This window comes from Takifugu flavidus, chromosome 6 (assembly GCF_003711565.1).
Source record: "Takifugu flavidus isolate HTHZ2018 chromosome 6, ASM371156v2, whole genome shotgun sequence".
NCBI classification, from domain to species: Eukaryota; Metazoa; Chordata; class Actinopteri; order Tetraodontiformes; family Tetraodontidae; genus Takifugu; species Takifugu flavidus.
In genome coordinates, this window is record NC_079525.1 from 8,540,685 (window position 1) to 8,560,020 (window position 19,336).

The 19,336-nt window shown below is 44.7% G+C and overlaps 1 protein-coding gene and 1 long non-coding RNA gene across 2 annotated transcripts; one reads left to right on the forward strand and one right to left on the reverse strand.

Moving 5' to 3' along the window:
* The first annotated feature begins 241 nt into the window (after window positions 1-241).
* LOC130527573 (uncharacterized) lies at window positions 242-7,390 on the forward strand. The gene is made up of 2 exons (XR_008951074.1): window positions 242-1,983; window positions 2,621-7,390. It is a non-coding gene; the product is annotated as an uncharacterized LOC130527573 (long non-coding RNA).
* Window positions 7,391-10,590: 3,200 nt separating this feature from the next.
* On the reverse strand, window positions 10,591-13,488 carry LOC130527495 (uncharacterized; the record flags this gene model as incomplete). Its single annotated transcript, XM_057036090.1, has 1 exon — window positions 10,591-13,488. A coding segment is annotated over exon 1 (1,119 nt), but the record flags the coding sequence as incomplete, so codon positions are not given.
* Window positions 13,489-19,336: the final 5,848 nt, after the last annotated feature.

Genomic DNA, 19,336 nt, shown 5'->3' on the forward strand with positions numbered 1-19,336 from the left:
GACCTATGTAGTCGTCTGTGGCCAAGCTCAATTATATGTTGAGTAGCTGACAACACCATGCAGATAATCCCACTATCATTTTGTCTTCTCTGTCCTTTTCTCTTCTTTCCCCTCTGTGCTTCCCTCTCTCCCTGGCTCTGACCCCCTAACCTGAAGATCTACATCTTTCTACAATATTAATTACATATGTCTAATGTATTTACACTGCCCTCCCCCTCGAAGCATTCGAAGCCCACTCGATCATTCTTTCTGCTGCAGCTATCGTCCGGGTCTTGCGTGTGGTGTCTCGCAGCAGGATGGTGGGAGGTTTGAGAGGACTTGTGGCTCCGCAGAAGTTTTTGGAGAACATTGTGCGGAGGTCCAACGGTAGGTCCGTGCTATGCGGCTGATCTGGTGATGGCTGATTACGGACACGTGGACTTTTGGTTGGATTTTTCTTCCGTCATCACACAGCTTCACGGTGATTGGCTGCAGTCTGTAGAATGCTGAACTATTCAAGTTGAAGCCATATAGGTATTTTAAACTATAAAATAAATTTAACAAATTGAATAGAACAAAAAACATTTAATAAGATGAAGAAATCATTTCAGATACTTCTTTGTGGGGGATAAAACACATTTTGGAATTTTGTTTGAGCAGATTGTGACATCAGTTATATTTGTCATGTTCTGAGGTTCTGTCTGACACAAACTTTGTCCTAGGGAATGCTCAGATCGTTGACTGGCCCATTGTCTACAGCAGGGGTGGGGAACCCTTTTCATATCGAGGGCCATTTCAATTTTTATAAAGTCCTCCGAGGGCCATACTATTATGAACACATACCTAGGGATGCAAAAAAAGACAAAAAAAAAAGTCTATAACCACTGTGTTACTAAGTCTCATGATTGCTGCATTTGAGTTTGAATTATTTATTTAGCACACATGCATATAAAATCACCAAAAAAACAGAATAAAATGACAAGTAAAATATGTTTTCATGATCATACAAAACAATAAAAAGAGGTGCAGAGTTGAGGCAAGAGACCCGTAAGGGCCTGTTCGAGGCCTCTACTCACAAAAACTGCAATACAACAAGATAATCAAGAAAATAAATGAAAAAGAAAGAAAGATAAAGACAATAATAACAACAACTAGAAAGCACTCGGAGAGCGCAGACCTCCGCCAAGCGCAACAATTCCTGGCATATTGTGATTTCCACCATAAATATTAGTCCCACATATACTTTGACTACATATTTAGATTCCTTGACCATAAAAACATACAAACATAGCCACTGGAATCATAACAATATATGTCTTAGTTCAATAGTTATTCACGAAAAAAAATTCACGCTTTGAAACAATTTTACTTTGTCCGGCGCGAGCGCCTCAGCGGCGGCTACGAGGCGCGTTCACGAACTCTCCTTCGGCGTGAGGTTTCAGCTTTGTGGCTATTAATTCACTCACCACAAAACTTGCACGCGTAATACTCTCTCTGTCGGTACATGGTCGTGTGAAAGCTGCTTGTTGAGCCTCCAAACTCCGGCGAAGAGCGTTAATTTTATCCAAACTCATCTGTCCTTTCAACTCGTCGAGTTTAGCGTGTTTTGCTAAGCATTTTTCGTCCGTGTCAATCAGTCCAGCCCACTACGTACATCACATGCTGTGTTCACTGACCCTGACCTTGACTCGGACATAACAAAACCGTCTGTTTTATCTCAGAAAACGGGAAAATATTTCCTCGTTACGAAAGAAATTTCAGGATACGAAAGGCAAAAATACGCTACCGCTGCTACTCGCAGCTCGCGGAGTTTAGCGAACGGTCCCACTGTATAAGTGCACATATAAAATATAAAAATCGTATTGCGTTGCGGGCCGGTAGAAATGGTCTCGTAGGCCGTATACGGCCCGGAGGCCGGAGGTTCCCCACCCCTGGTCTACAGCAATGATGGATTCTGTAAACTGAGAATATCACAGAGCTGATGCAAAAGAGCCGCACTTGCAGGTACGCTCGTATAGCAGGGCACCTTTACCCTTTGATTTATGGTTTTTAACAAAAGTTACATATTTAATCTATCAATTTCCTGTGCATGTTGCATTACACTAGAACCAAATATTAGAAAATAGAACTGTCTTCGGCAGTGGTGCTTGTGAGAAGAATTATTGTTATTGTTGTTATTAGTATTATCTTTAAATGCTATTGTATGTAGATTTTGAGTGTTTGAGGAATGTTGACAGGAAAAGAAGAACATGAGAATGCAAAAGTACTGATGCTGCTTACAACCAAGCCCAGCATCCAGATGTATCCTGTTGGTCAAGATTAGAGAAGTTCGTTAAGATGGGTGGAGAGGTCAGAAGGCAATGAGGTATGAGATTTTGTTTGGACATACATTCTGTTTGCACCAATAAAAGAGGTGAGCGAGCAGCAGACGAACAGAGTTGACAGAGGAAGCTTGAACTGCTGCTCGACTCTCCCTTGCAAGGAACTCCTGTTGTTTGCGTGGTTGATCCGAGTCTAGTGAACGAACAGCGCGGGTGATCAAAACTTCACCCTCACATGCTGCATAAGACTCACACATCATACTCTGGAAATTGTTGACCTTCAGGTGGCATCATCATGCTGATGTTTTATTGTCTTTCAGCTTCATGCAAGGTTAGCTGACAGATGGAGAGACAAGCACCAAAGCCTCTGCAGGTTTTTATTTTACTGGACAAATGCTTAAGGTTTCTGTCAAATATTTGAATTAATGGAGCTTAAAAAGATATACAGGCAAGAGTGATATCAATGAATACCAATCTATTTTATCTATTTTTTTTAAAATTAAAAAAAGTAGATGACATAAACATGTAATTGACTTACGTGTTTAAAATTAATATCACACAAACCTTAAAATCAAATGGTGTCCAATTGCATTATGAGTTCAAAATATAAACACAATGAAAATTCTGTGAAAACTGGAAACAAATCCCTTAACATGCTTCTGGCTTTTTATGCATTAACTGATATGAGAATTTGATTGTCACCACTGCAAAAATGTTTACGTGGTCAAAAAAAAAAAAAAGAGTTGGAACAGCAGCAACTGATCTTGACGACTTAACAGTGAAAGACAGGAGAGGAAGCCTCCACAACAGCTGTGACTGTTGTCATTAATGGTTCTACTGTTGAGGGAGAGGAACCAGGCTGGCCAGGTAAAAGCAAAGTAGAAAGGGGAGACAGCAGGAGACTGAGTAGAAGCATAGACATGCACATAATACATGTATCATACCTCAAACAAATGTAATTGTGGTAGTTTGTTGTTAGGGTCTGGGTTTTAACTGGACCCGAAAGCAGGCAAGAACGCAGTAATGAATAGTCCAAAAATAGGTTTTATTTAACCAACACAAAAACGGCAGTCCTCCTGGACTGCAGGGAAGCACAAGTTCAAACCTCTGGTGTGCACAGAGAGCTCCAGCGCGGAGCCAACACAGGAGTCAGGTTCTGCTCGTTGCGGGAGTCCAGCCAGACAGCATGAAGACATCAAACAGGCAGGAGAATGCACCAAAGACAAAAGACCAAAATCACTAAAATATTCCAAATCCAACAAAGTCACCAAAAACACCAAAATACTCCGACACTGGTAGGCAGGAGTTTGGTCCTTAAATAGACGGCTAGATTGCTGAATGACTGCAGGTGCGTCAGCCTGTGGCAGGAGCATGGCTCCACCACGCCCCCTGCAGGAAAAAACAAACAACACGGAATCCTGGCCCCAACAGTTTGTTATCCTAAAAATGAGGAAAAAGATCCATGAAAGTCTAATGGAGTGTTAAAAGAAACTGGAAAAGATGTCCCTGGATCAATATGAACCTACATGGATGTGGAAAAGTAAAAGTGAAGAGGTTAGTGGAGTGAATCGTTTCTTCTGGTAACGTGAAACAAAAGTGAAATCATCAAGGCCTTGAAATAATGAAAGTTTGGCTTCTTGTGGAATGATCGGCAAAGCATTGTGGGCATCTCTAAAGACTAGAGTCAAACAAACACAGGGGCAAATAAATGGAAGAGGGTTCTATATTTGTATTTTTGTATACTATTAACATTAATAATTAGATGCTCATGTCAGATTCTGGTCTTCTGTTATGAAACCTCTCCATAACAGTCTCTCCATTTTCTCTTTTTGTTTTTCATCTCCACTGTCCACCTCTTCATCTGTAGGGAATCAGCAGTCTCTTCAGTTCCCTCAAAGTTGTCCGTCTTCGCTTGGGCCGTGTGGCCAGAAAACTGGACCACTATATTGAGCATGGTGCTGCCATGCTGGTTCTTTTAGTCTGCATCTTTGGTCTCGCAGAGCACTGGCTGGCCTGCATCTGGTACAGCACTGGAGACTATGAGGTGATTGACAAGAACACCAACAGTGCAAGGACAGACGGCTGGTTGTTCTTACTTGGTGAATCTGTCAGGATGCCATACCAGTTCAACACTTCAGGGTCAGGTCGCTGGGAGGGTGGACCCAACAAGGACTCAGTCTACATCACATCAATGTATTTCACCATGACTAGCCTGACCAGCATCGGCTTTGGTAACATTGCACTAAAGACGGATGGAGAGAAGATCTTTGCTGTGGCCATGATGATGATCAGCTGTGAGTTCATTTAATTGCAGGTCATTTTGATGCAGTCACACTCAACAGGCCACACGTGGCTTCATGATATTGGATATGATTAACCTTATTATCCCACGGGGGTAAATCTAATGTTAAAGAAGCTCACCCAAACAGACGAGTGCAAACATACAATATACGTTCAGATAGAAAGTAATAATTTAGAAAATAAGAATAAAAAAGTTTCTAGCTTAATAAAATACAAAAAACAAAATATAAAACAGGCTTTCTCAAATGACAATCTATGTACTACTTATGTACAAATGGAAAATAAATATTATATAGCAAGAGCAGCTATATATGGTTAAATAGTCCAAATGGGATTTGTTGCACATGATTGTTCCTCATTGCACTGGTAAAAGAAAGAACAAACTAAAACTGTTGAGTTAAGCAGTCAAAGAGGTAGCATCCATGATGGCGGTTAACTTGGCCAACATCTTCCTCTCACACACATCCTCTAAAGAGTTTGTGAGGGCCAGAGGAGACCTGACCCTCATGACCAGTTTATTCTGCCTCTTCTCCTGCCTCCTAGTCGAAGCTGCCTGCTTACTAGTAGATGAAAGCATAGTGGATGGCTGAGGCTACCACAGAATTATAGAATATCTTTAGCAGAAGTATGCAAACTTCAATGTTGAGTGTCAGTTCAGTTTATTGTTAATATGAACACCCAGGCACTTAAAAACATCCACCATGACAATGTCCAGGCCCTGAAAATTCACTGGAGTGTGAGGTAGTGTACTTCTCTTGAAGTCAATCACCATCTTCTTTGTCTATATGGTGCTTAAACACCAGTGGTTGCACTCACATGAGTCTACAAAGTCCACAATGACTGACCTATACTCTAGCTTGTTCCCCTGAGACACACAGCCAAAGGTGGCTTAGTCAACAGAAAACTCCTCGAGTTGACAAATGCTGGTTTTGGATGTGAAGTCTAATGTGTAGAGGTTTGGTATTATGACATATTGGTTGGCACTATTGCCTCACAGCAATACGTTTATGAGTTTAATCCACAGTTACAATAGGCCCTTCTGTGCTAAGTTATACTGCTTTCACACTGAAATTAGCTCAACAATGCAAGATTTTCTAATTCAGGTTGACCTGCCTTTGCTCGGGATTTGGGCAAGATGAAAATGCCAACATTCCAACCTCCCGCTGGGAGGGGCATGGCTGTTTATTTTTCACCCTGCTATAGGTCATTACCTCGACAATGACATTGTTACACCTTTACATGTGCTGGAACACTGCGTGGTAAACAATGAACAGCATGGGTGTCAGCAAGTCGATGGTCAGCATTGTTGTTTTGTACTTTGCAATTTGGCCCTTTTGCAAATAATGTGTCTGTGTGTCTTAAACTCCTGACAACAGAGTAGGACACGGAGGACACCAATGGTGCACTTAGAGCTTGACACACTCAGGTTTATCCAGTAGCCGTATGTTAATTTCCAAAGTTCACAATAGAACAAAGAGCCTGAAATCTGCTGCCGGATGTCTTCTTCTCTGCAGAAACCGAACAGCTCATGGATCTCATGCTGATCATGGCAGGATCAATAAAAAAGTTATATCATATCACTACACAAGCTGTATATAAACAGTTACCCATTGGTAGGAGTCTCCGAGCATGTGAGCTTTCATTAAAGATCTGCATCATCCCACTAATTTCCCGGGTCGATTCCATGGTTATTCGGCCTGTGACAAAATGCTGTCACAACCCTTTCACAGTGCTAAACGATATTTTCATGCAGTTTGAAAGGTGCTTTACTGTCTTTACTGGAGATTACTTCATAAAAAAGGGCTGCAAACCTCCAGTGGAGACTCCTACATGGAGCCATCGCCTCAAATGCTTTTAGGGTGCTTTAATATGACCCCGTCTTTACTGGAGGTTACTGCACAAAAAAGGACTGCCGACCTCCAGTCGCCTCACCTCACCTCGCCTCAAATGCTTTTATCTTTGTGATGAATCCTGCTGTGTTGATCCAGTGGCCATTCGATTGCCTTCACGAGACAGTTTTACATGTTTACAGTGAGTGTGAGAGATGGTGTTTTAACAAGTGTTTTTAATTGTTTTAATGAAACTTTTTCGATTAAAAAGTTTATTTATGGGACTAGGTACAACAGAAATCACCCAAAATAAGTGGCAAATCCTACATTTTATTTCTGGAGAAGCCATGGCGATCTCTATGTGGAGGAAGAACAAAATAGAATATCAAAGTTGTTCAAGAAGATTCCTCAGTGTGCTGCTGCAATGTCCAGTGCAGACTTGAAGTGGAATTTAGTTTTTACAAAATGATCGACAACTTGAAACAATTCTCTGAACAAAAAAATTCTCTGTATTATCATTAGAGACCAATTGCAATTTTGCACATTTTCTCCAGGATTGACTGTATTGCTGCTTGCTTGCTTACTTTATTTGTTCGTTTGTTTATAAAATGTGTTTTGTGACCCTGTGAATTTGTAAATAAAGTGTGTTTGGGGCGTCTGTCGTGTGAGCGTGTCTGTTTATCTCCCTCGTTGTGTGTTGGTGTTCTGTGGTTTCCTGGAGGGCTGCTCCTGCTCTGTGTTTCATGGAGGGCCGCTCCTGGTCCGTGTTCCCTGGAGGGCTGCTCTTACTCTGTGTTCCCTGGAGGGCCGCTCCTGCTCCCTTTGCCCGGGTGGGCCGCGTTTGTTCCCTGCGCCCTGGAGGGCCGCGCCCGTTCCCTGGGTGCCATGCAGTCCTGGAGGTCTGCCTTCGTGTTCTTTGTGTGCCCCCCTCCCTGTAAATAAAGCTGTTTGACCACTCCACCATTGTGTCCTGGCCTGCGTTCGGGTCCTGTTCAACCCCCGTTTCGTAACAAATATCTTTTGGTGTTTCACGAGAGTTGCAAGCCATTAAGCATGTGTTCAAAATAGAGTAGACTCAGTAAAGACTTGAAATTAAACAACTTGTGCTGCTAGCAGAGTGAAGCAGTTTTTGAAGTGGGGATAAAGTAACATGGCCCTGTAAAGGAACATCAACATTGCAGAGGGTCCAGGGCACTTGGGACATTTTGACCAGAAACACTCTTTTAGTGATGATTAGGGTGAGTGCAGATCTGTAGTCATTCCTCCATCACTCCAAAGAATCCACAATCTCCCTACATTTGTATTGGGCAATGAAGCACGCAACTTGTGAAGTAGCTTAATTCTTCCAGGGATTCTGGACATTTATGGTGGACACCACACTGCAGCTGGGAACACATCATCCTGCTGTCAGTGAGCCTCACCAGCTTCAGACCCAGTTTGAACTTTTGAGGCTGGATGAAAGAACAACATTGCCACTGCATATAAATTCATGAACTCATGAAAAAAACTGATCTGATTCTACTGACACCGTCCGTGAACAAGTCCTTTACACTGTAAACACCTAAACGACTCAACTATTAAATGTTGTTGGATTTTTGTCCTAGGCTCAAGAAATCTGAAACATAAATTCTGATTCAGGGCTGCTGTTTCTCAGATGCTGATATAATGCTACTATCTATCTGTTAAACAAATATTCTTTAAAACATCAACACCAATAAAAAACTAGACAATTCTGCAGAAATTGTGAGGGTGTCCCTCACCCTCTGGCCAGTCCCTGCCCCCCGTTCGCCTGTTGCCCCCTCATGTCTGCCTATTGCCCGTATTCAAAGTTGATTTGGACTGCTTAACACCCTCCAATTCTATCGAGGTCAGCGTCGTTACACTCGTCGTTACACTTGCCCTCCTGGGTGGTGCCACCTGCTTTCAGACTCGGGTCCTCTACCAGAGGCCTGGGAGTCTGAGGGTTCTGCGCAGGATCAAATCAAATCAATCAAATCAAATCAAATCAAATCAATCAAATCAATCAATCAAATCAAATCAAATCAAATCAAATCAAATCAAATCAATCTTTATTTATATAGCGTCTTATACAATCAAAATTGTTTCAAGGCGCTTTCCAGAATCCCAGGGCCTGACCCCAGACAAGCAACAGTGGCAAGGAAAAACTCCCCTTTAACAGGAAGAAACCTTGAGCAGGACCAGGCTCATGTAGGGGGACCCTCCTGCTGATGGCCGGCTGGGTAAAGAGAGAGGAGAGGAGGGAGGACAGGTAGAGGATAGGATAGGTAGGAGAGGAGAGGGGTAGAGGAGAGGAGAGGTAGAGTGAAGGGGAGGTAGAGGAGAGGAGAAGGAGGAGGAGGGGAAAGAGGAGAGGAAAGAGAGGAGAGGAGAGGAAAGGAGAAGGAGGAGAGAGAGGAGAGGAGAGGAGAGGAGAGGAGAGGAGGAGAGGAGAGGAGAGAGAGGAGAGGAGAGGCACAGAGCACAGAAACACACACAAAAAATATGCACAATCACTTCAACGGGGCCGGCGGTCATTATGCAGCTCCGATGGCAGTGATACCTGCAAATAGATAGGGGGGGGGGGGGGGGGGGGGGGGGGGGAGAAGCAGAAAAACTACACAAGAATCAGCATAACTAGTCTGCTTGATGAGGAGAGGAAAGGAGAGGAAAGGAGAGGAAACCATGACCCAGTGGAGTGACAGAGGCCTGTCAGGTGATCATGTTTCCGGACCCCGGCAGCCTTGGCCTATAACAGCATAGCTAGAATGTGACCTAATGATTAGACGACCCCCTAAGTATGATAATTTGTCTGTCTATGATAGTAACTGGAACTACTGAATTAGTAACAGTAAGCTTTTTCAAAGAGGTAGGTTTTGAGTCTGATCTTAAAAGTAGCGATGGAGTCAGCCTCCCGTACCTGGACAGGGAGCTGGTTCCAAAGCAGGGGGGCCTGGTAGCTAAATGCTCGGCCCCCCATTCTACTCCTAGAAACTCTGGGAACCACAAGTAGACCAGCATTCTGAGAGCGGAGCGGTCTATTGGGCTGATAGGGTATCACTAGCTCCTCCAGGTAGGATGGAGCTAGGCCTCTGAGGACCTTGTAGGTCAGAAGAAGGGTTTTAAAAGTTATTCTAAATTTAACGGGCAGCCAATGAAGCGACGCCATTACAGGACTTATGTGATCTCTTTTGTCAATACCTGTCAGAACTCTGGCTGCAGCATTTTGGATCAACTGGAGGCTTCTTAAAGAGTTGTTTGGACACCCTGATAATAAGGAGTTACAGTAGTCCAGCCTGGAAGTAACAAATGCATGGACTAACTTTTCAGCATCAGGCTGCATCAGTAGCTTCCTGATCTTTGAGATGTTCCTCAAGTGAAAAAAGGCACTTCTAGAGACTAATTTAATGTGTGAGTTGAAGGAGAGATTTTGATCAAAAGGTACTCCTAGATTCCTCACAGAGAGACTAGATGTTAATGAGATACCATCTAGAGTGATCATGTGATCTAATCTATCCCTGAGAGGTTCAGGACCAAACACCATGACCTCAGTTTTTCCTGGGTTAAGGAGGAGGAAATTTGAAGACATCCAGGACTTTATGTCTTTAAGACAGGTCTGGAGCTTCACTAACTTCTCTGTCTCCTCGGGTTTCATGGATAAATAGAGCTGAGTGTCATCAGCATAACAATGAAAATTTATCCCATGCTGCCGAATAATGTTCCCTAATGTTCCCTTCACATGTACAATGTGAAGAGGATTGGTCCGAGTACGGAACCTTGAGGAACTCCATGGCTAACCCTACTGTATGAGGAGGGAACGCCGTGGACATGGGCAAACTGGTATCTATCAGATAAGTATGATCTAAACCAGTCTAGTGCTGTCCCTTTAATCCCAATCACATGTTCCAGTCTCTGTAACAGGATGCTGTGATCAACTGTATCAAAAGCAGCACTGAGGTCCAGCAGAACCAGCATAGAGACCAGTCCATGATCGGAAGCTATGAGAAGATCATTAGTGACTTTAAGAAGTGCTGTTTCTGTGCTGTGGTGAGCTCTAAAGCCTGACTGAAACATCTCAAACAGGCTGTTCCTCTGCAGGTGCTCCAGTAACTGAGTCACCACCACCTTCTCTAGAACTTTAGAGATAAAAGGAAGGTTGGATATTGGCCTATAATTCCCAAGACATCAGGATCCAGTGATGGTTTTTTAAGCAACGGCTTAATCACTGCCACCTTGTAGGACCGGGGTACATAACCTGACACTAAAGAACCATTGATCTGGTCCAGGATAGAACTGCCTATCAGTGGTAGAACATCCTTCAACAGGTGTGTTGGGATGGGATCTAAAAGACACGTAGTGGTCTTGGATTTCTGAATTAGCGATGACGCCTCAGAAAAATATATAGGGCTGAAGGAGCTTAAGGGCTCGTTGGAGACCCTGCATGTTCCCACAGTCGGCACATCTGGTGATGGTCCAGTTGTAGGGATGGCCTGGTTAGCTTTCTCTCTGATAGCTAGAACTTTATCAGTGAAGAAGCTCATGAAGTCTTCACCACTAAGGGAAGAAGGGATACGTGGATCTAAAACACTGTGACTCTTGGTTAATTTGGCCACAGTGCTGAAGAGAAACCTGGGGTTGTTCTTATTTTCCTCAATCAAAGAAGAAAAATAAGCTGTTCTAGCCTTGCGAAGGGCCTTTTTGTAAACTAATAGACAGTCTTTCCAGGCTACATGGTAGCTGTCTATCTTACAAGAATGCCACTTCCTTTCCAGTCTTCGCACTTTCTGCTTGAGGGTCCTGATATGTGAATTATACCAGGGGGCACACCTCCTCTGATTTACTATTTTCTTTTTCAGGGGGGCAACAGAATCAAGCGTGATTCTCAGTGAGGTTGCTGCACCTTCAGCAATAGAGTCAACCTCAGCAGGGCTCAGATTATAATGATTGATCCCTGGGGAAACACACGGTGGTCCTGGGATCAGCACAGGGATCACTTCCTTAAACTTAGCTACAGCATTATCTGAAAGACATCTGCTATAGTAAGACTTTGTTCTGAGCATAGAAGAATCCTTAATCATAAATGTAAAAGTGATCAAAGAGTGGTCTGACAGGACTGGGTTCCGAGGGAACACTGACACATGTTCTACCTCAACACCATAAGTCAGGACTAGATCTAGGGTGTGGTTAAAGCTGTGAGTTGGTTGGTTTATCTGCTGGAGGAAACCAACTGACTCAAGTAATGAAATGAAGCCATTTCTAAAGCTGTCGTTTATAACGTCCATATGGATGTTAAAGTCTCCAATGATAATGACTTTTTCCGTTCTAAGGACCAAGTCAGATAAGAAATCAGAGAACTCAGACAGGAACTCTGAATGTGGCCCAGCAGGGGGCCGATATACTACTACAAACAGAAGTGGCTTTTCTGTCCTCCAGTTCAGATGAGTGATGCCAAGAGTCAGGCTTTCAAATGAACTGAAGCTGTGTTTTGGTCTGGGATTAATTAATAACTTGGAGTGATAGATTGCTGCCACTCCCCCTCCTCGACCAGTAACACGTGGAATATGATAATTAAGATGGGTAGGAGGAGTAGATTCATTTAAGCTAACATACTCCTCCTCCTGAAGCCAGGTCTCAGTAAGACAAAATAAATCAATGTGATGATCCGCTATCAGGTCGTGCACTAACAGGGATTTACACAAAAGAGATCTAATATTTAACAGTCCACACTTAATTGTGATATTAGTTTCTCCAACTTGTGCTTCAGTATTAATTTTAATAAGATTTTGGTGATTGACCGCTCTGCTCTGTGCTTGGTGAACTTTTAACCGTGGAACAGAGACTACCTCTATAGTGTTAAATATGTTATTGTTGGTGGATGAGGGTTCTAAGGAAGCAGCAGAGAGGTGTGTAAGACCACAACTCTGCGTCCTGGTCTGGACCCTGGATTGTCAGGTCACTTTGGGTCTAATAAAATTAGCCAGATTACTAGAAATGAGAGAAGCGCCATCTCGAGTGGGATGGACACCGTCTCTCCTAATCAGACCAGGTTTTCCCCAGAAGGCGCTCCAATTGTCTATAAAGGCCACCTGGTTATCGGGGCACCACCGTGACAGCCAGCGACGAAGCGATGACATGCGGCTAAACATCTCATCGCTGGCCAGATTGGGGAGGGGACCAGAGAATGCTACGGAGTCCGACATCGTTTTTGCGTAGTTACACACCGACTTCAAGTTAATTTTAGTGACCTCCGACTGACGAAGCCGGGTGTCGTTGGCTCCGACGTGAATAATAACTTTACCAAATTTACGATTACGTCTCGCCAGCAGCCAGAAATTTGCTTCTATGTCGCCCGCTCTGGCCCCCGGAATGCACTTAACTATGGTCGCTGGAGTCGGCTTCACGTAGCGCAAAACAGAGTCGCCAATTACCAGGGTCGGTTTCTCGGCGGGTGTGTCGCCGAGTGGGGAAAAGCGGTTAGCCACGGGAAGCGGTTGGTGGTGCACCGTGGGCCTTTGTTTTGGGCTACGCTTCCTGCGAACCGTCACCCAGCCGCCCTGGCTAGCCGGCTGCTCGGCTGCTGCCGGGGGACCGCTAGCTGAAGCTACGCTAGGCGGCTCCGCAGCAGCTAGCTTACCCTGGCTACATGACGCAACTCCAGCTAACTCCAAGCTGCGGAACCGCGTCTCAAGCTCGCTAAGTCTCGCCTCCATAGCCATAAATAAACTACACTTCTTGCACCTATTCCCTTCACTAAGGGAGGCAGAGGAGTAACTAAACATTTCACACTCTGAACAGACAAAGACACCGGGTGAAACAGACGGTGAGGCCATGCTAACGCTAGTGATCGGCGAAGCCCTGTATTTGTTTAATATGGGTTGTTTCTTACTGTTGATATCAGGTGACTAGAATGTCTCAAGTGTTCAAAATTTTAATTAAAGTGAATACAACACACCAAGTGTTCAATATTAAGTGAATACAACACACCAAGTGTTCAATATTAAGTGAATACGGCACCCCGTGCACAATGCAACCAACGAACGATAGAAGAGACAGGAAGTGACGCAATACTCACAAAGAAGTGAAGCTGAAATAATGGAGCTGGTGAGGATCTTAGCTGTTCCTAGGACTGCGCTCTTCTGTACAGAGATCTCTGATGTGGTTCCTGGTATCTGTTGGAGCCAACTACTCAGCTTGGGTGTTACTGCCCCTAGTGTCCCAGTCACTACTGGGACCATTGTTGCCTTCATGCCCCACATTCTCTCCATTTCCTCCTTCAGCCCTTGGTACTTCTCCAGCTTCTTGTGTTCCTTCTTCCTGATGTTGCTATCACTTGGGATTGCTACATCTATCACCACCACTGTCTTCTGGTGTTTATCCACCACCACTATGTCAGGCTGGTTGGCCACCACCATCTTGTCAGTCTGGATCTGGAAGTCCCACAGGATCCTGGCCTGCTTGTTCTCCAGCACCTCCAGCTTGTTCTCCTTCTTTCGGGGGTGTTTCCCACCTGGACCCTGGGACCTCCAGTCCATACTCAGTGCAGATGTTCCTATACACTATGCCAGCCACCTGGTTATGCTGCTCCATGTGTGCCTTGCCTGCTAGCATCTTGCACCCTGCTGTGATGTACCCTGCTGTCTCAGGGGCATCTCCACACAGTCTGCACCTGGGGTCTTGTCTGGTATGGTAGACCCTGGCCTCTATTGCTCTGGTGCTCAGGGCCTGTTCTTGTGCAGCCATGAGTAGTGCCTCTGTGCTGTCTTTCAGTCCAGCCTTTGTCAGGCACTGGTAAGGAGATTCCTTGTCCTTCCTTCCAGTGGCCAGGGTACTATACCAGCAGGATACCTGATTACTGGCAGGGCGTAGGTGTCTATGGCCTGGATCTTATGCTTACCATTCAGCTGACTTTTCAGGACCTGCCTTAACCTCTGTAGGTATTTAGCTGTGGCTGAACTCCTAGCTGCCTCCTCATGGTTAGCATTTGCCTGAGGGATCCCCAGGTATTTGTAACTGTCCTGCACATCTGTGATGTTCCCTTCAGGTGGGTCAACCCCATCAGTTGTGATCACCTTTCCTCTTCTAGATACCATCCACCCACATTTGTCTAGCCCGAATGACATCCCGATATCCTGTAGATCCTAGTGAGGTGAATCAGAGACTCGATGTCACGCTCGTTCTCGGCATACAGCTTGATGTCATCCATGTAGAGGAGGTGGCTGACGGTTGTTCCACTTCGGAACTGGTACCCATAGCCACTCTTGGTGATGATCTGGCTGAGGGGGTTTAGGCCTATGCAGAACAGCAGGGGGGACAAAGCATCTCCTTGATATATGCCACATCTGATGCTCACCCGCGCAATTGTCTTTGAGTTGGCCGAAGAGAGGTGGAGAGAAGATGCTTTGCATGTAGAGAGGAGGTGCAGAGCTCTGCCCCTTTTTCTAAACACGGAACTTTATCTTGTATAGAAGTTGCTTCACAGCAATTTTTACAAATCAGCTACTTCTCCAACTGTCACATTTTAGTGTTGATGCATGTGTGTGTTGGTAGGGACTATGTTGGATCGCTTTCGCGTGGGTGAGGCTACTTGACTGGCAGCAGCACTAAATGTCCATCACTCTTTCACAGCCAATGAAATAGCGACGCAATGGCGGGTTATCATAGCTCCGAATACATCTCGGAGTCGGAACCTCTCATAAACAAAACGTGAAGTAATTTAAAATTGTTTTTATTAATGCTACCACATGCGTAGTATATTGAAATATTTATATTACTAAATGTAGATTTTCACTATATTAAAAGAAAATGGTAAATATTGGTAGGGAGTATTTTGTATTCCCTAAACATTGATTGTGATATGTCCCTACGACCATCCCTATATAAACCTACACCCGTGGTGTGTGTGTGAGTGTGTGTGTGGGGGTGTGTCGGCTAAACACTGAAACAGAAACTTCAGTGGCACCAAGTGAAATTATATAGATTACACAGTCCCAAACATGTCTTTTTCAAAGCCTGCAGTGAAGAGAAAGGTGGGTGATGAGCACAAACAATTTCTATTTTTTCTATTATTATTATTATTATTATTTATTCATCATCTTATTTTGTGTTTTAAAAAAAATAAAATAAAGATATTTGCGAACATTGGAATGTTTTTATCAGAGCTTTTCTTTTGGAAACCCTGATGCGGCCCAGCCTCTCCCAGACTCTGCCTCCAGCAGCCCCCAGGAAAATTGAATTTGAGGCCACTGATGTAGAGCTTTCAGCTCTGCTCTTTGGGCAGACAGTGGCTCTACTGGGCCATTGCCCTCTATCACAAATTCTCCATTTTGGCAGCTCACCACTGCAAATCCGGCCTTCAGGCCTGTGTCTGTCCTGTGGCAGCTTCCATCTATGTACAGGTTAACTGGGTCGCATGACTCAGGGAGGGGGCTAGCTTGGACGTCTGGTCTTGCTTTTGACACTCCGACTGTTTCCTGACAGCAGTCATGTGTGGGCTTCATTTTCATGTTTGTTGCCATGTGTTAGGACTTTGATGACTGGGTTTTGTCGTCCGGGTGTGATGGAGAATGCCAATGATTCTATGAATGAGGAGACTGCATGGTCAGTGTTAATAAAGAGCTGGTGTTTTTGAACAACCATCTCAGTTTTCTGGACTAGCTTTGCTAGGGCTGCTATAAATCTTGTGCATGGTGGGGCTTTCTGTTCAATGGGATCCAAAATAATGCTGTAGTAGCCCAATACATGTCTCTCCCCCTGTCGTTGCTGATAGAGACAGGCATTAGCCATTTGGCTGTCATCAGCAATGGAAACATCTAATCTGAAGGGGGTTGAGTAGTGTGGTTTGGCCAGAGTGGCCGCATTGGCCTGAATAAAATTAATGTGTTCAAAGTCATAAAATGCTTGTTCAGTCCATTCCAGGGGCGCTCTGGAGTTGGAGAGGCCTGCCATTTTCATAATGCCCCTGAGGGAGGCAGTATGCATGGCGTAATCTGGGATGAAATGTCTGCTGAAGTTTATAAGGCCCAAGAAGGACTGCATTTGTTTGACTGTTTGAGGCTGTTCGTGAGTGAGGATGCTGTGTCTTTGAGAGGTGGTCATCTCACAGCCTCGTTCTGAAAGAATGGCCCCGAGGAATTGAACTCTGGTGCGGACAAGATAGAGTTTTGATTTTTTGACAAGAAAGCCAAGTTCTGCCAGATACTTGAAGAGAATTGTGTTCATGTTGTTACCATGTGTTGTACCATATGTTTCTGACTTCTGTTAGAAGTACTTTAGAAGTTAGGAATGGTAGAATCATTAGCAAGTGTAAAAAAGATCAGTGACCCTTCCTTGACATGGTTGTTGGTTAGACGTAATCGCGGGAGCCAGTCAGACTGAAGGTGTTAAACATACATCGTAAAACGGGACAGCATGGTGGTCTTGATAAGTTCATCTGCGGGAAGAAGTTCTTCAGCACTCGTGGGCTGATGCCGTCCGGTCCGGCAGCCTTTCTCTGGTTGAGCCTCTCTAGCTCTCTCCTCACCTGGCTAGACGTGAAGGATAGTCCTGTGGGGGGGAGGGGGGCATGTTGGAATCTATGTAAGGTGTCAGCAGGGGGGAGGGGGAAAAAGTTGGCAGAGGCGTTAGGGGCTCTGGGAGGTGTGAAGAGGACCCATTGTTATCCAGAGGAATATTGGGACCACTGGGGAGGGGGAGCTAGAATCAAACCTGTTGAAAAACTGGTTCAGCTCATTAGCTTGGTCCACATTCCCATCAGCTGAGCATATTCCTTTCTTCTGGAAGCCAGTGATTCTCCTCATCCCACTCCAAACATCCCTGGTCTGGTTCCTCTCCAGTCTCTCCTCCAGCTTCTTCCTATAGGCGTCCTTGCTCTCCTTCAGACTGCGTTTCAGTTCCTTCTGTACTCTCCTGAGCTCAGCCAGGTCTCCAGCAGTGAAGGCCCTCTTCTTCTTGTTCAAAAGGGCCTTCAGGTCACTTGTCACCCATGGTTTGTTTGGGTAACAGCGTACCTTCTTGGTGGGGACAGAGTTCTCAGTGCAGAACTTGATGTAGTCAGAAACACAGTCTGTCAGTCCATCTAGGTCCTCTCCATGTGGTTCACAGAGAGCAGACCAGTTGGTGGTCTCCAGGGCATCCCGCAGACAGTCCATGGCACCATCTGACCATTTCATAACAGTCCTCACAGTGACCGATTGCTGCTGAACCACAGGTGTGTATGATGGGGAGAGCAGCACGAGATTATGGTCAGACTTGTCTAGTGGAGGGAGTGCAGTGGAGGTGTATGCACTGGTGACATTAGCATACAGTAAATCCAAAGTCTTACTGTCTCTCGTGCTGCACTGGACATACTGATGGAATGTAGGGAGAGTGGAGGAGAGTGAGGCATGACTGAAGTCACCTGTGATGAGGATAAAGGCTCCAGGATGTTTAGTCTGCAGGTCAGCTGTGACAGAGTGAATAACGTCACAGGCCGTGTTCGCTTTACGGGTCAGAGGAATATAAACAGTGATGGTGATGACATTAGTAAACTCCTGTGGCAAATAGTATGTACGGAGTCCGATAGAATAAGTTCCACGTCGGGACTGCACACGCACTCCTTGACGTGAATATGCTGGATTGTACCACCTGTTGCTAATGAACACGTGGCAATTGACTTGACTTCATGCCCTGGCAATTGACTGTGTTATTGTAGGGTTATGAACTGGCCCGGAGCTCTGTAATATTTTTTTTATCTTGAATTGGTTCTATTTGCTAAATACATTTTGAAATTGGCATTTTTCTTCTTGTAGTCTTCATTCAAAGAACATGCGGATTAGCAGTGACACATGTGAGGTATTGTGATCCAACATCAGCTACTTGCTCGCCGCTGCCTCATAGTCTTTGTCAAGGAGTGTTCGCCTTCCGTCATCCAGCGCTCTGTTCCTTTCCATGGCAGCCGAGAACCACAGTGAACAACAACTTCTCGTGCCCCGTTGCGCGTATCGCCACCGTGCTGGTCCCTTTTTCTCCACTTTCAGAGAACGCGTTCGTAAACCTCAGAATTGTTCGCAGCTGTGTTCTTAGATTGACGAATGCCATCTGTTCGTAAATTGAGAGCGCGTGCCAGGTGAGTCTAATTAACATACGATTAGCATAAGTCACCGCCCACTAATGCCCATAAAAGGAACTGCAGCAGGAACCTGTAGACAGAGCAAAAAGCAGCAAAATGCCCAAAGCTTGCCTCTCCATGCCTGATTTCTGACGCCGTGTTGAACAATCAAGAAAGGATGGCTAACACGCTTGATAAAATTGCCTCAACCCTGATGACTATAGCCAAAACGCTGAAAGAAATCAACGAGAATGTAAAAAAAATAAACGTGTAAAAGCTGTGCTCTGAAACCGGTCTCTCTTATTTTTTCTTTTTGAAGTGAATCAAGACTGTTAGACTGAAATTGTGACAACAATGCATTTCATTAACAAATGGGCAATTAATCGCGCTCGAACGTGAACCGCGTGCCTGCAGTCTGGCCCCATCATTGCGTCAGGACGCAGATCAACATCAACTATTTGATTTTATCAAATAGTTGTTCTTCACCAAGACAAATTCCTAGTTTGTGTAATACTGTGTATTACATGAACAATGGCAATAAATCTGCTTCTGATTCTGATCTTATTTTTCTCTGAATGCTCTTGCTGCTGTTGTTGCACTGTAAATTTCCCCGTGTGGGACAATAAAGGATCTGAATCTGAATCCTCATGGGGTTGTGGCTCTGTGTCCAAACACATCCAGCGCCCCTTTAAAAGGCCGATGGTGCGTTCAATGGTGGAGCGACTGTGTGCATGCATCTGATTGAATAAAATTTCCTGTGGAGTCTGAAGGTTGGTCAGTGGTGTCAACAACCAGGGAGCCAGGGCATATCCTCGATCCCCTAA